Here is a 12,277-nt window from a genome sequence, read left to right as displayed (position 1 = left end):
GGAGAATTCATCATGATTGTGGTACAAACTGAATGATCAATTATTGCTACATGTACAGTATGATTAGTGTTCACTTTCCTTAACCTCTGTCCTCACACACACAGATTGATTTACACCCTTTTCCTAAAAATACACCCTGATGGAAGACATGTGCAATGTCAACCCTGTGTCTATTCCAGGCTTACGCTCGTCCTTCTCTCCGTCACGTACCAAGAGAGACATCGGAGAGAGAGTGAGGGCTCTTAAAATACTTGGCTGAAGTGATAAATGATCATTTTGATAGGATAAAAATCTCTCGTTGTACTGTCGGGTATTACACTTAACAGTACCTGGAAAAGATGTTATGACTCTATTATTATTATTATTATTATTATTATTATTATTGTTGTTTCCTTCAAGCATTTGAGGTTTTTTTTTTTTTTTTAAACTGTACAGTACCTCAGCAGCATATTCCATCCAGAAGTGCCCACTTTTCAGATTTAAAAAAAAAGAAAACATCATGAAGGCTTCTGGGTTTTGGTGCACATTGAAGAAGCGAGTGTGACGGTCAAAGTGTCCAGAAGAACTGTGGCTGGTTCTGTAAGATGCTCAGTTAAATCTACAGCTCATTTTGTTTCATTATTTTATTTTTAAGCCATTTTTGGTCTACAGCATTTCTTTACATGTGCCTAAGACTTTTGCACAGGACTGTATCTAGATATTGGGAGGAATTTGTTCAGACATGATCAGATTTGCGATTCTTATCTCTCGTTACAGAATTATATTTTATGAAGATTTTCTCTGTCTCAATGGGCGGCGGTCACCTGTAGAGACAATGGCTTACCCTGGGATTTTGTTTTTTGTACACGAGTGTAACCTGATGTGACGTGACCTGTTTGGAGAAAGCGTCTCCAACCAGGAACTTTCCCCAATATCTGCCGCGAAAGTAAATTGTGTAACACCGAGGGAAGGTTGGAATAGTTGCTTTGTTGAGTCAGGGGTTTCTCCTTTTGTCCACCAGTGCAGTAGAAATCCAAGTTGTGCTTTTCCACATCTGCATGAAGCGGCTAGGATTATTTCCAGAGGTCACGTACGTACGAGCTGCCAGAAAACCTTCAGATTGTCTTGCACTTGAAATAAAAACATCTGTCAAATGAGGTGCGAAGTGGAGCATTCTGTGGTGCATTATTGCATCTCCTAGCATTGGCTTTTTCTCTTCCCAAGTCATACATTTCTGCATTTTATACTTTTTTTTTTAAATTAAATTTCTCAGACCATGCATGCATGATGCGTATTACTGACTGCGAATAAGCTGCCATTAGTGACCAGCCATAGTGCAGGAGGCAACATTTCCCATTGCGGAGGAAAGTAAAACAATTATCCATCCAAAGTGGTTCAGTTCATTCAAAATGTCCTTCTGCCTCCAAAATGCATCATCATTCCGTTTTCTTTGGGCTTCATGCTGATAAATTTCATCCAAAGAATGACGATAAAGTCTATATTGAAATTTAATCAGAATATTTGCTTTTGAAATGGTGATAAACACCTTCCTGTGGACTTGTACATCATGATACATACTGTATATTAAATGATGAAGTAACAAAGTACGCTGGAGTTCCACAGTAATGGTTTCAGTATTGAAGGTGTTATTGTAATTTAAGTACCTCTTACTTGTCTCAAGATGACACTTTCCTGATTGCTCAGCTTTAAAGCAAGAAAAATCAGGGCATGTTTGCAAAACCGCTGCATTAATGCACCTAATTTTCCCTTCTGACCTTCTTCTCGTCTCTGTGTTTTTTGCAGATTCTTTACGACAGCCCAAAAGCGCGCAGAGAGGTCGAGTTGCACTGGCGTGCCTCCAGCGGGCCACACATAGTGCGTATCCTGAGCCTCTATGAAAACATGCACCATGGAAAAAAGTGCCTACTCATTATCATGGAATGGTGAGGACATGCCGCTGATGAAACTGCATTTCCCAGCATGCATCACTCAGCCCTTTTGTCATGCATAACCCAGTCCTCAGTCATCAGCAGCTGCTCACACTGACTGGAAATGGCTGTGATGGGCTTGTTTATTCATGCCAGGATCAGGGGAAAGCTAATTCTGCTTTCACAAACGAACTGGAATGGGCAGACCAGACTGCTGTGTTTTCTCGATCAGAAAAATGCCATGTCATGATACGTAAAGACATGTAGACAGTGCTGAATGTCTATTGCGGTATTTAAGTTTTCCAGTCATACCAGAGGCAGATGTTTATTCGACATTTACTAGTTCACGTAAACCTAACTGAAACCGCAGTGACCCACATATATCGTGTCATGCATCGTATGAAAAAGGGGGAAAAGCTCCTGACACGACTTTTTTGTTTTCTAGCACTATTCTAAAAAAAAAAAAAGTTTTTATGCTATTCTAAAGAAGGTTCGTATCCGATTCTTAAAAAAAAAAAGTTTGTATCCTCTTCTCAAGAAAGACGCCATTTGAAAGAAAGTTTTTATGCTGTTCTAAAAGTTTGTGTCCTATTCTGAAAAAGTCGGCCTCCTAATCTAAAGAAGGTTTGTATCCTTTTCTGAGAGAAAGTTCACATCCTATTAATTTCTGTATTTGTACTCCTTTCGAACGCATTCTGTTCAAATCCGAATCATTTTGGGTGACGTTTCAATAAGTTGCGTTTAAAAACTGAGGAATCCAATGAATGAATGAATGAATGAATGACAGTTTTTGTAAAAATAGTCATGTTTGATGTGATGCACAATGTCGCTCATTTATCAAGCGGTAAACAGATTTATGCGTAAAACGTTCGCAGGAGCCTTCGTTCACAAACTCTGGTCCTCATGAAAGTCCAGTTTGTTTGGGGGGGGGAATGTTTGTATCCTATGAGAGACTCAGTCCTGTGAACCTTGGCTTCAAATCTTCTCATTAGTGCTGAGATTTTGAATCTTAATTACGCTGTCCAGTTTAAATCGCTTCTTTATTTCAGTTGCACAGATTTCAGGAACGCGTTCTGAATTAACGACTAGCTAATTATCACCCGAAAGACCAAGTTGGAGTTAACTTGAGTAATGTATCAGAAGTTACGTGATGACAAACGCTTTATGCAAGACTCTGAACTTATCGACAAACATTTACACAAGGTAACTTGAATAATGGATTATTGATGAATCTGCGTTTGAATTGGCTTTCAGGGACGCCTTACTCCTTTTGATTGAGCATGAGACTCAATCAAACAGAAAAAAGTGTTAAAATTATGATGCATGGGGCGTCGTGGCTCAGGTGGATAAGGCGCCATACCATAAATCCGGGGACCCGGGTTCGATTCCGACCCGAGGTCATTTCCCGATCCCTCCCCGTCTCTCTCTCCTGCTCATTTCCTGTCTCTACACTGTCTTATCCAATAAAGGTGAAAAAGCCCAAAAAAATCTTTAAAAATTATGATAATTGGTGAAAGCTTGACAAGAGGTGAACAGGACCAACCAGAGTAAGAACCGTGGAAAAAAGGAAACGGAGAATTCAGTAACAGTAGCTCTGATGACTGGACATGAAGGAAGCACAGCGTTGTGCGGTTTTGCATTCTTTTTCTGTTTTTTCATTACGCTCCTCCAGCTTCCTGTCACCTGCTCCAGATCTCCTTCTCCTTTGGGTAACAGAGTGGATGTGAAAGAGAGTGAGGTTGAGAGAGTGTCTGTGTGGAGTAACCGTAGAAGCTCTTGGTCACAACTTTTTGGGCCTTGAACCGTTAACTCTGTGGTTACCACCAGAACATTTTATAACCACTACTCCTCCCCCCCCCCACATGTGCACGCAACATCTCAGGAAATGAGTTGTATCTCTTTGCACTAGATCTGTGGTTTTAATGTTCCACGCCTGGGGATCCACAGCGTTACACACTTTAGTGTTTTCCCCATAGTGAGATGATGGTGACAAGTGTTTAATTTTATGTAAAAGAAATTGGGTGTGTGTGTTTTAAGCTTCATCACTTGGCAACTCTTTTCCCCATTCTAGACTCCGTAAGACTTGTAATTGCCTTATTTGCGGACTCCGATAAATCACTTCCACTTAACCTTTTCATGAAAATGGGGAGAGAGAGAGAGAGAGACTGACTTGCGTAAATCATTCCACTGAATTGAGTTGTTTTCTTTGTAAAGTGTGACCTTTTTTTTTTGGCTTCCTCTCTGAGTTTCCATGAGAACTGAGAGAAAGTATGAGTGTGTGCATGCAGTGTTTCGTTGTTAAAAGCCAAACGGACAAAACTATAAGGTTCAGAGTGAGGTCAAGGCACAGCAGGATTTAAATAACTTAACAACTTTGTGAAAATGCAGTAAGAACGCCCCAGACTAGACGAATGTGTTTTGGGTGGAAGATTGTGGCGTGTGTGTGTTGGACCATGTTTGTTCATTTTTTTTTTTTTATCTTGGTGCTGACCAAATGTCCCCACAAGGACAAGACAGTCTGGCAGTTTCAACCAGTGACTGTAAAACACACGGACAGGGCGACTCCGTCCTCTTCTATTCTCTCAAATCAAAGCCAAAATTCCTCTGCCTTGTTTTCAAATTTGGAATCAGAGTCTCTGCAGTAAAAGCAAGAGTCAAAGTCAAGTACACCTACTCATTTCGTAGCCCCGCCCCCTCCTCTCAATCCCAAAGTCCAGTATGTTGCAGAATGTCCTCCTTGAACTTGCTGACGCAGCGACACGTTGTTCCTGAAATAATTTAAGAAATTCAGCTACTCCATGTAACGAACAGACAGATCGTGACGGTCATGCTGCAGCTGGTCCCTTCCAGCCAAGGCTGTCAATCACTTCATTCCCAAGTTTAGCCACGTGTTCTGACGATATCGTAGAATCATGCTAATTTCTGGGGGAAAATATAAAATGTGCAGAGAGAAAACAAACTATTCTGAGTAGACGCTGTAGATGAAAAGTGTTTCGATGAGAAAAGTGACCTGGAAGATCGCCTCGTTTGTTATTGATGCCTATGGAGATGGGTGGGGCTAAAATTGTACTGCAACCAGCCAGCAGTTTTGAGAGATGATCCGCTGTCCATGTTTTCTACAGTCACTGGTCTCGACTTATGGGGACCGGCCGAATGTCCCCATGAGGAAAAACTGCAGCTTCATCTCATCTCATTATCTCAAGCCGCTTTATCCTTCTACAGGGTCGCAGGCAAGCTGGAGCCTATCCCAGCTGACTACGGGCGAAAGGCGGGGTACACCCTGGACAAGTCGCCAGGTCATCACAGGGCTGACACATAGACACAGACAACCATTCACACTCACGGTCAATTTAGAGTCACCAGTTAACCTAACCTGCATGTCTTTGGACTGTAGGGGAAACCGGAGCACCCGGAGGAAACCCACGCGGACACGGGGAGAACATGCAAACTCCACACAGAACGGCCCTCGCCGGCCCCGGGGCTCGAACCCAGGACCTTCTTGCTGTGAGGCGACAGCGCTTACCACTACACCACCGTGCCGCCCAACTGCAGCTTTTATTTAAAAAAAAAAAAAAGCTACATGCATATTGTGTGTGTGTGTGTGAGAGAGAAAGAGAGGGAGAGTTTAAGGGAAGTGGATATAAAGACATTATGAAACTCTGTGTGTCAGTGTCACTCAGCAGTTCTGATAAACCGCACTGCCAAATTCTCACAATGAAAAATGTTCCATGATTTTAATTATGCTCCACTTTCAGTCTGTCTTTTCTTCTGAATACAATCATCTCATCTCATCTCTCTCGCTGCTTGTACTGGATAATTAAATGTTTCTCGCAAACCCCATTCTTCAAACACTGACTGTTTTTTCTGTGAGGAGTGAGATTAATACTGCTTTTATTGTGTGTGTGTGTGTGTGTGTGTGTGTGTTGCAGTATGGAAGGAGGAGAGCTCTTCAGTAGGATTCAGGCCAGAGGAGACCAGGCCTTTACCGAGAGAGGTAGGTTCACTCAGGCACTCAACAAACAAATGGCATCCTTTCGTCCAGGCCTGCTTATTGTTTGAGTAAGATTTTAAAAAAAAAATAAAATAAAAATGTATATAAAGATGATTTTCACTCAACAGACATTTCTTATTTTTATTATTTTAACTTTCTGGATTGTAGCGTCATGGGCTTTCCTGCAGGCAGAGCCGCAGTCCCCTACCTCGGCTTTTAAAGCTGGCACGTGCACGCAATCGGGCGAGATGCACAACACTTGCCCGTGCCTTTTTTTAAACCCTATGCAGTCCTTATTCCGTGTTTGGACAGTCGTGCCGCTAACACCGCGGCTCTGAAGGCTGTTGTGAAAAGCATGACGTTAAAAGGAAAAATATAGTTTGAGCAATTATGTTTGAGAAACTCTCCTCTTCAGGCTGCACCTCTCCCCTTCTTCCCTGCCCACTGTGTAACTGCGTTTCAGTCGAGACCAACCCAGGCTGTGTACGGTCAAGCATGGGGTTAGCTGTTTTGAGTTCTCTATTTAGTTGTACTTTGTATGGTTGGTTTGTTTCCTTGGCTGTTTGAGTACTTGTACTTCAGCAGAATATTACACTAGGTGTTGGTGTCACTTGTTCAGTTGGCACTAGAAGTTTCTTGTCTAGAAGTTGAGCACTTTGTGTACCTGACTTTGGCACTTGTTGTACGTCGCTCTGGATAAAAGTGTCTCGTAAATGCCATGCAACGTAATAGATATTTGTGAAGGGAGTTAATATAGTTGGAGAGAGAGAGACTTGCTCTCAGAAGTGGAGTCCCCTCTCGCCATTTTGCACTTTATCCTGCTGCTCAGGAAAGCAGCCATTTTGAAACATCAGTCTCCTGCATTACCGCAGGCCTCCTTCCATCGGCGTGGCTTTCCTCCAAAACCCGCCTCGGTCCAGTGTGCCTCACAAGCACTAACACCCAGACATGCGCTACCCCGTCGTTCGCTCAGTCAGAGGAGCTGTGAGTTATAGTCGTGAGAGAGATTCACACCTGTTTATGCGTTTTGGCCCCGAGACACATCAGCCCTTTTGGGGGTTATGAGGCTTCCCTCCCCTTCACGTGTATGAACATTTAAGGCTGATGTGTTTTGAGGAGAGTGTGTGACGATTTATTCAAAACATGCCGAAACTGGTAGCTATCGGCGTCAGTTATTTGTTAGCTAAATTAGCGTCATAGTTGCGATACAAACCTGAAGACACTAAACCTTCGCCTGGATGCTATCATGCTTTTGCTGTAAGAGTTGAGAACAAAATATATATTATGGTTTGGGAAATATTCTGAATTTTTTCTAAATGTCCTCACTGAATGTGTCTTTGTGTAGAGGGCTCCGAGATCATGCGAGATATCGGCACTGCCATCGAGTACCTGCACAACATGAACATCGCACACAGAGACATCAAGGTGAGAGAGAGAGTGTGAGTGTGTGTGTGTGTGTGAGAGAGAGAGAGAGAGAGAGAGAGAGAGAGAGAGAGAGAAAACTTTCTGTATATTGTATGTCTGTGTAATAGTGGAATAAAGTAACGGTGAAATGTTATATGACGTTTCTTAAATACAGCCGGAGAACCTGCTCTACAACAGCAAAGACTCCAACTGCGTCCTCAAACTCACAGACTTTGGCTTTGCCAAAGAAACCACGCTGCACAACCCACTGCAGACGCCGTGCTACACGCCGTATTACGTCGGTACGTACACAGGCACAGAGATGGGAATTAGGACGCTGTTTAGTGAGTCAGACCTATAGGAGTCGACTCTTGCAACTTCTGAAGTTTTTATTTATCTATTTATTTATTATTTTTATTTATTTTAAAATCCAAGATTACTTGTTCAAATCCCAATCAGTGGGTGGGAGCTCAAGAGGGCAAAATTGGCCGTGCTCTCAGGAAGGGAAGGGTGGGCAGACTCTCTCTTTGCTGTCAAATCATAAGTGACACAAACCAATCATGGGTGGATGACTCTCTTTCCTCCCAGTGTTCCATCACCCCCAGACGTCTCACGAGCAGCAGTTTGAAAACATGCAGTTGCTTAGTGTCCCATGCCTTTTGTCTAATAAATGAGAGCTACCTGGTGGGTGGAAATTAGCCATGACTAAATTAGGGAGAAAATCGGGGGGGACCTGGTCAAAATTACTAGGTGTTGCATATTTTCTTTCTTGACTTGGCATTCTTCCATACAGCAGGTCATTCCCTCATGATCACAATCTGCAGTTCAGTTCATCCACAGTCAAATCCACATCCTCACAACAACTGATTCAGAATTGCTCAGCTGGTCAAAATGACTCCCGAATAATATTTAGAGTCTTTTGATACGTGAGTCGACTCTGCTCAAAGAGTCAGCTCGGTTTTTCAGGATATATTTTCTCATGCGTTGATTTTTTTTTTTCTTTTGTTGGTTTGATGTTTAGTTGAGGCATTTTGAAACGTATTAAATAAATGTATCAAGCAAGATTTGGGGGGGAACCCAGATTTGATTTGCATTTCAGTGTGTGTTTTTCTTTCTCGCTCTCTCTCGGTCTGTTTCAGCTCCTGAGGTTCTTGGTCCTGAGAAATATGACAAATCGTGTGACATGTGGTCTCTAGGTGTGATCATGTACATCCTGTGAGTGGAAATAAAAATACTTCACTTGAACATGAAGAAATAAAATTAAAAAAAGGGAATAATTCTGATATACAGGATAAAACCACCTGGAGTTGACATACAGATATTTGTGGAATAGATTTAGGGGAGAAAAAAAACAAGCTGATGGAGGACGGACGGTTTGACAAGTGTGTGTGTGTGTGTGTAGGTTGTGCGGCTTCCCACCGTTCTACTCCAACACAGGTCAGGCAATTTCTCCCGGCATGAAGCGGCGCATCCGCATGGGCCAGTATGAGTTTCCCAACCCCGAGTGGGCCGAAGTCTCTGAAGAAGGTGAAGAGCTGTGTGTGTGTTTTATAAATAGTAGCTTATAAATGCCATCGAGGTTGTGGTTTAATGTGTGAAATGTAGATCATGTCCTGTTTCTGCTTTTGACTTGTGTTGACTTTCTGCTCGTGCCAGATTTCAGTTGTGTGTGTGTGTGTGTGTGTCTCCTCATCTAGCCAAACAGTTGATTAACCAGCTGCTGAAGACTGACCCTAATGAGAGGATGACCATCTCACAATTCATGAACCATCCCTGGATCAACGTGAGTCGTGTGTGTGTGTGATGTATTTTGCGAGCAATTTGCATTCGTGGATTGTCATCTTTTTCAGTGTATATTTGTGTTGTATTTTCAGCAGTCCATGGTGGTTCCTCCAACGCCGTTACACACCACACGTGTCCTCACTGAGGACAGAGAGCTGTGGGATGAAGTGAAGGTACAGCACTGACCCCTGCTGCTCTCTCTCACTCACACACATTCAAGATGATGATGATGATGATGATTTTTATTATTATTATTATTATTATTATTATTAACAATAATACAAGTTGTATATCTGTTATGCCAAATAATAATTTTTAAAAGAATTGGCGATGGCATGACACCATTATTCTTTTCTGATGCCAGTACTAATTCTGAAACGTAAAATATCAGCCCATATCATTTACATATCCAATATTTTTGTCTTTAAAATGTCGCCCCCCCACCACCACCACCACCGAGTGCTTCAAAGTTCAGAAAAAAATACACATTTAAAAACACAGCTTGCACAAAACTACAGGTTTCAACAAAAATCACTGACATTGCAAGTGTAACAAATAAATATAATAACATGGAAAATATAAATATCATGAAAATTAGTCCTAACAAAAAAACAAAAAACAGTTCAGTCTCTGGAATGTAAATATTTCCAGTTGCGCCAAAATAAAAAAAAAAAAAAACTTTTCCAAGCTCAGTTTCAACCTTTTCCATGAGTTACAAGATCAGATAATTTTTTTTTCCCTCCGATGTCCCAGCCCACATTTTTATTTATTTTTGGTCTCAGCCCAACACCAGTCCTGGATATCAGATCAGAGCCAGCTTTACTACGACTACAACTAATCATAATCGCCATCATCATCCTTTTGAATTACATAAGCATCTCTTTTGTCCACAAAGTTACTCAAAACTAAAATGATCGCAAAAGGTAAAGTAATTAATAATAAATAAAAGCAAAAAAGGGCATATCTGATTTAAAGTTTTTTTCAATTTATATACAATTTATTTACTTCATCACATGGACAGTCTTTCGTCCAGTCAGCATGGAAGTGGCATTTGTTGTAGTTTGCACTTTCCTCCACTAGATGGCAGCACGCATATACATTTTTATCATTCATTCATTATCTCTAGCCGCTTTATCCTGTTCTACAGGGTCGCAGGCAAGCTGGAGCCTATCCCAGCTGACTACGGGCGAAAGGCGGGGTACACCCTGGACAAGTCGCCAGGTCATCACAGGGCTGACACATAGACACAGACAACCATTCACACTCACACTCACACCTACGCTCAATTTAGAGTCACCAGTTAACCTAACCTGCATGTCTTTGGACTGTGGGGGAAACCGGAGCACCCGGAGGAAACCCATGCGGACACGGGGAGAGCATGCACACTCCACACAGAAAGGCCCTCGCCGGCCCCGGGGCTCGAACCCAGGACCTTCTTGCTGTGAGGCGACAGCACTAACCACTACACCACCGTGCCGCCCACATTTTTTATTTTCTTCATAAATAATTTGTTTATTTACATTTTCAGTTTTGATATTTTCTCAATTAATTCTTTGGGTTGCACTCTCATTGTCCCTCACAAACATACTTTCTCCTGATGCATTTTAATTTTCCTGATTATTTTCTTTCTTTATTATTATTATTGTTATTATTATTATTACAGACTGTCCATCATTTGGAGTTGGATAAGATGGGTTAATTATTGCTTTTTGTGTGTGTGTGTGTGTGTGTGTGTATGCACGCACAGGAGGAGATGACGAGTGCTCTTGCCACCATGCGCGTGGACTACGACCAGGTGAAGATTAAAGACTTGGACACATCCAACAACCGGCTGCTCAACAAGAGAAGGAAAAAAGCTGCAGCGGAAGGTGGAAAGGGCGGAGCTACCGTCTGCAACAGCCAATGAAGCACGAAGGAGAGACAGAAAGAAATGGATAGATAGATTTATGGATGAGTGAAGCATGAAGAGATGGAGGAGGAAGTGAAAGTGAGGACAGAATGAGGACACTCCTTCAGTGTAGCCAGCACACCTCTCTCTCTCACTCACTCTCACACACACACACACACACACACACTCTGTGTATGGTTGTAAATGCTTAGATTTGTATTTTTACAGCTCATGCGTCACCTTTATATTATTTTTAATATATCTGTCTCTAACTCCTTTAGGGGTGTGTGCGTGTGTGTTCAGTGCATTGATAAGGCCATGAAGGTTTTTTTTTTTAAATACAGAAGCTTTCCCAAGACACTACACACCAACAATAGACTGCCAGTGTAAAGGAGTAAAGTTTATTCTTCCTCCTCACTGCCTCCTCTTCCTCATCTCAGCAGAAAAGAAGATTGACTCAATGAGAACACACATTTCAATGGATACACTCTCCGTGGACTTTTTTTTTTTCCTGTGTGTGTGTGTGTGTTGTACTTCACTGGTGGGCTGCATCATCAGTCATGGCACAGGATGCTCTGTTTGGATTTGCCTTGCTCCTTTCCCCCCTTTTTAATCAGATGACTATTTTAATTTCATTTTACATGTTTGTTAAGACATGGCAACATTTTGGCGCAAAAAAAAAAGTTTGTGGGGTTTTTTTTGTTTGTTTGTTTGTGACATTTCAAGTCTTTTATTATGAATTTGCTAAATAAGATTTGCCAGAGAGCAGGCACTGTATTTAAGGCAACCTTGTTTTAATTAAAAAAAAAGAGAGAAGTACCAAAGACTTTTTTTTTTTAAATAAATTCCAAATTTCTGTCAAGTTATCAATTAGCCGAACATGCCCATGTCTAATATGACTCTCAAAACCACATCTTTTATAATATCTTGGAAAATATAAAACATTTCTCAGAATAACTATCCACAGGGCAGAGTAATCCTCTGTGTGGATTACAGTCATGAAAAAGTACAAAACGCACTGACTTGAGTAAAAGTGGTACTACTCTAGTCATAATTACAACAATAAAAGTCAAAGGAATGATCAAGAAAACTAGAGATTGACTTGTAATTACTGAAGCAGATTTTTCTTTCTTCACAATTTTTTTTTTTTAAAAATCTCTCCAAAAGACTATTTTGAAAATATCCCATTACATTTATTTATTTGGGCGGCACGGTGGTGTAGTGGTTAGCGCTGTCGCCTGACAGCAAGAAGGTCCTGGGTTCAAGCCCCGGGGCCGGCGAGGGCCTTTCTGTGCGGAGTTTGCA

General features: G+C 41.6%; 1 protein-coding gene across 1 annotated transcript in view; it reads left to right on the top strand.

Annotated features, from left to right (window-relative positions):
* The window catches only part of mapkapk3 (MAPK activated protein kinase 3), a 33,798-nt gene extending 21,736 nt beyond the window's left edge, over positions 1-12,062 (top strand). The window contains exons 2-10 of the mRNA XM_060910534.1: positions 1,783-1,922; positions 5,837-5,901; positions 7,244-7,323; positions 7,478-7,604; positions 8,442-8,517; positions 8,705-8,829; positions 9,000-9,085; positions 9,177-9,257; positions 10,832-12,062. Of these exons, the coding sequence (XP_060766517.1) occupies positions 1,783-1,922; positions 5,837-5,901; positions 7,244-7,323; positions 7,478-7,604; positions 8,442-8,517; positions 8,705-8,829; positions 9,000-9,085; positions 9,177-9,257; positions 10,832-10,990 (939 nt within the window). The 3' untranslated portion in view covers positions 10,991-12,062. The remainder of the gene's footprint in view (positions 1-1,782; positions 1,923-5,836; positions 5,902-7,243; positions 7,324-7,477; positions 7,605-8,441; positions 8,518-8,704; positions 8,830-8,999; positions 9,086-9,176; positions 9,258-10,831) is intronic.
* Positions 12,063-12,277: the final 215 nt, after the last annotated feature.

This window comes from Neoarius graeffei, chromosome 26 (assembly GCF_027579695.1).
Source record: "Neoarius graeffei isolate fNeoGra1 chromosome 26, fNeoGra1.pri, whole genome shotgun sequence".
Classification (NCBI taxonomy): domain Eukaryota; kingdom Metazoa; phylum Chordata; class Actinopteri; order Siluriformes; family Ariidae; genus Neoarius; species Neoarius graeffei.
Note: the sequence above shows the minus strand (reverse complement) of the source record. Positions and strands in the feature narration are given on the sequence as shown.